The sequence below is a fragment of the Mus caroli genome, unplaced genomic scaffold (assembly GCF_978045245.1).
Source record: "Mus caroli unplaced genomic scaffold, Mus_caroli_1 scaffold_6, whole genome shotgun sequence".
Classification (NCBI taxonomy): Eukaryota; Metazoa; Chordata; class Mammalia; order Rodentia; family Muridae; genus Mus; species Mus caroli.
In genome coordinates, this window is record NW_028227261.1 from 55,141,326 (window position 1) to 55,145,822 (window position 4,497).

Sequence of the window (4,497 nt, forward strand, 5' to 3'; positions counted from 1 at the left end):
TGACTCTGTCTGTCTTTATCTGTCTCTGTCTCATGCATTCTCTCTCACACAAAAACATATATGGATATGTACAGACAGACAGACAGAAAAATCTTTGTCACTTATACTTCAGATAACTACAGATATTCTACAATATTTGAAGAGCTATAATTTTCTCCATCCTCAGAACTGCCAATCAATTAATTGGCCAATGCTATGAACAGATAGTTCTGAAAAGAAGAAATACAATAGGCCAATAAATATTTTAAAAAAAGTGTTTAACATGTCTAGCCATCAGAAAAATGCAAACTAAAATTGCTTTGAGACAACATGTCACCCTAGCCAGAGTGGTGACAAATCATGTGCTGGGACAGATGTGGAGAAAGACAAGCCTATGTTCACAGTTGAGATTATAAATTAGAGCAGCCACCAGAATTCAGTGTGGAGTTTGCTCAAGAGGAGAACTTTGTGACCCAGCTTGTACCACAGAGATGCCTGATTACCTGTAGTCATTGTTCCTCTCTTCACCAAAGCAAGGAGAGGGAATCAGTTCCATTGTCCATTAGTAGATGAAAGAATGATAAAAATGTAGCACACACACAATGGAAATGGATACAAAGTGTAAATAAAAATTCAATCTTTGGCCCCACCGGTGGTGGTGCATGCCTTTAATCCCAGCACTTGGAAGGCAGAGGCAGGCAGATTTCTGAGTTTGAGGCCAGCCTGGTCTACAAAGTGAGTTCCAGGATAGCCAGGGCTACACAGAAAAACCTTGTCTTGAAAAAGCCAAAAAAAAAAAAAAAAAAATTCAATCTTTTTTTTAAGTTGGTCTAACTCTATTGAAATGTGTTACAGAAGATAAAATTCCCACTGTCTTGAGTCATAGATGATTGAAATCTGACTCAAATTTTACTACAAAAGAATGTATGATAAACAGTTCAAGCTACAGTATAAAAAGCTTTATTTTAAAACTTAAGTGTCTCCTCATTGAGTGTTTGCAAATGGGCTTCCTAAGCATTAACAGTTGTTACAGCTCCATGAAAACTGCACTTAATACAGCAATAAAGATGCTCTGACCCAACCATGAGAAACTAGCGAGAATTAGAAGATGTAACAAAGTAACAAAGTAACATAAGATTTACTTCTTGTATCAAAAGAGTTACTCATATATAATAACACAAAGAAAATGAAAAAAAATCCTTTAGACTCCTGTACAGACTGACCTCTTATTAATACATAGACCTCAGTAAGCAGAATTTCAGGGAAAAAAAAAGACTAAAATATGTGTATCAGTTATAACGGAGGTTCCTAGAGGAGGCTTTCTGTTGTTAAATACTCTCCCAATTTTCAGACTCTTTATTGTTTAATCCCAAGGACTAAAGCCAGGAGCACTCACATAATAAGTCCTAAACTGCTGTGCCCGGCACCTTCCCTAGCTCCTTAATGTTTCTATTTTGAGGCAGATTCACAAGGTCCCCAGGCTGGCCTTTAGCTTTTGATCGTCTTGCTTCAGCCTCCCAAGTAGCTGGGATTACAGGCCCGGGTGAAGCCCTTTTCTAAAGCCCACTCTATTCTAAGGTTCTTTTGAAAATGGGAAGATATCATTTAATGGTTCCAATCTCAGCTTCCATTTCAAGGCAACGCTTGAGTTTTCATTCCGTTCCCTACTGACAGTGTCCTCCCTACTTAGGATATCGGAGGCTCTCTGTGTAACAAGGTCTTTGTTTTTGTTTTGTTTTAAATTTTCAGTGAAACGTTTGCATCTTTTGGGAAATGTGTTTAGTGAACACCAAGTCCTGATAGTATCCTGATGTGTAAAGCATAGAAGCAGGTGGCATCCCCAGGACCATTTAAGGCTGGATTGGTGCCAACTATACTGAAATATAAAAGGCAAATCCAGTTGTCAAACACCTGTTCCTAATTTAGAACAAAGTTAAATAGGCTACAGCAAAACCTCACTGATAAATATGAAAACTTAAAATGTAGAAGAAAATCATCTCAGTCCCCATGAAGATTACCCACCTACTTTAAAAGTCAATTCGGATGCTTTGTCCAGTCTCCCTAAAAGTGTGGTATCCAGCTGACAGTTTAATCAGCACAGATTGTGTCTGTTGCCCTGATAGAGCTTTTTGACCTAATAACAGAAAATCATCCTAATAACACTAGGGTTAGAGGCATTCTTTGGATTCTGTCTTTTAATATTTCAGAGGAAAACCAGAGGTGGCTTCCAGAGACACTGATGAGACCTTGGGTAGTGTTCTCCATCATCATCATTGTGTTGATGTACTGTGAGCTGTGTACTTAGGGCTCATCCCACTCACTGTTTTTGTGCCAGTTTCCCATAGCCACCTCTTCCAGCATCGTAGTCCTCATCCCGAACCTGACCCCCAGACGGTCCATGTCCATACTGCCTGCCCTCCTTAAAGCCTGTGTCCCAGTCTGTCTGTATGATCCTGTCATCCAGATGAGTTCCGTTTATGGACCACATTGTGTTCTCTGCATCTGCTCTTGAATAGTATTTCACAAAACAGAATCCACATGCTGCTTTCTTCATTTTATCCACATCCACGATGATCTTCTTTATATGACCACTTTTACTGAAGAGTTTGTAAATCTGTTCTTCAGTTGTATAAAAGGAAAGATTTCCAACATACAATGTAACTTTTCTTGTTCTTCATTGTCGCCCAGGAAGTGCTGGTCCCGGTATTTGCTGAGTTCCACGTAGGAATCCCTGTGCAGCGCCTTCAGTAAGCCACTCAACATGATGCAGAAACACAAAACATGACCCGGCCATGGCTGGGAGAACCAGGCAGCCAAAAATTCAATCTTGAAAGTTGCAAGAAAATGGGTGGGACTGGGAAATATTAACCAGGGTATTCCAAGCTCAGCAAAACAAATACTGTATGTTCTTTCTCATATTCATAGCCTAGCCTCTAATTGTTAAATTTGCATATGTAGGTAGGAGAAAACAAGACTAAAGGCCATGGTTCTATACAAAATGAAAGAAAGGGGTTTTAAGGAAAGGGAGTAGGGAGGATAATAGAATAAAGCAAAGGGGGATATTAGGGGAAAGTTACAGTGAGGATAAAGAGGATAAGGGAGATAAAGAAATGGGAGAATCAAGCAAAATGAAATATGTTTGAAAATTGTATCTGGAAACTTGTTACTTTGTAAGGTAATCTTAAAAAGGCCTATTAAAAATTGCATTTCTACGTAGTAGCAAAATATAAAAATAAATGAAAAGATTCAATTTTCAGGTAAATGAATAGAACTGGAATGTATTAAAGTGAACGATATACTCCAGGCCCAGAAAGACAACTGATGCACGTTTTCCCTCATTTGTGGATCCTAGCTCCAGATCTATTACCTTATATGTTAAATTTGGGATGCTTGTGGAAGCTGAGAAATCATAGAGAGGCCATGGGGTGAGAAGTGCCTTAAGGAAGAGTGCAAGGTAGCATGGAGGTAATAGAGAGTAGAGAGGGAGTGAAAGGCTAAAGAGAGGTGGGGAGGGATGAGGAGATGAAGGGTGGAAGGTGGAATTGACTGAAACAATAGGGTGTGAAAAAGCCATTTGGAAGACCTACTACCTTGTAATCAAATTATATATACATTAAAAAAGAAAAGATTTGGAAGGGAGAGACATTGCATGGCTGGAAAAAAGTGTTGTCCTAGAAGCTGTAATTTGTCAAGCAAAAATCCTCATTTGGAATGGTAATTATTAAGCAAAAACCAGGGGTGGGATGCCTTCTAACTAGTTATTGGGTAGATCCCAGAGACCCCCCAGATCAATACAGATTCTTACCACTACTCTTGGTTGTTTACTATGACTAGGTGATAAGACCCCATTGCTAAGGACTCACACATCCTGGCTGCATGACATAGAGAAATCAAGCTGGAGCTGAACAAGAAGCTTCCTCTCTGATAGTCAGGTTCCACGAGTGCTGCGAAAGCTGAGGGGGAAGAACGAGCACCAGTGGTCTTCGAAATCCATTAAAGAAACCTACGGAAATGTAAACAGTGGAAGGAAATGAATAAAGCTGCCCAAGACCTGAAAGTGGGAACAGAATCAATAAAGAAAACCAAAACCTAGGGAAAACTGGAAATGAAAAAGTAAGAACTGGGACAGGAACCTCAGTGGCAAGTCTCACCAACAGAATACATGATATGGAAGAGGGATGCTCAGGCATTGAAGACGAGATAGAAGAAATGAATACCTCCATCAAAGAAAATGTTAAATCTAAAAAACTCTAGGCACAAAACGTTTACGAAACCTGGGACACCACAAAAAGACCAAATCTATGAATAATAGGAAGGAGAAGAAAATCAGTTCAAAGACACACACACACACACACACACACACACACACACAAAATTTCAACAAAATTATAGACAAGACTTTCCTTAACCTAAAGGAGATTCCTACCAAAGTACAAGATGTGTGGGCTGTAGACATCAATCTTGGGAAGGAGAAAGGAAAGCGAGGCTGATCTGCCATATATGGCATTAGAGCTAAGA

The 4,497-nt window shown here is 39.4% G+C and overlaps 1 protein-coding gene across 1 annotated transcript; it reads right to left on the reverse strand.

Moving 5' to 3' along the window:
• Positions 1 to 2,296: 2,296 nt before the first annotated feature.
• LOC110293796 (nuclear cap-binding protein subunit 2-like) lies at positions 2,297 to 2,742 on the reverse strand. Its single transcript, XM_085838422.1, has 2 exons — positions 2,634 to 2,742; positions 2,297 to 2,481 (listed from the first exon to the last, which is right to left on the reverse strand). The coding sequence occupies exons 1-2, from the start codon at positions 2,740 to 2,742 to the stop codon at positions 2,297 to 2,299; spliced, it is 294 nt and encodes a 97-aa protein (XP_085694548.1).
• Positions 2,743 to 4,497: the final 1,755 nt, after the last annotated feature.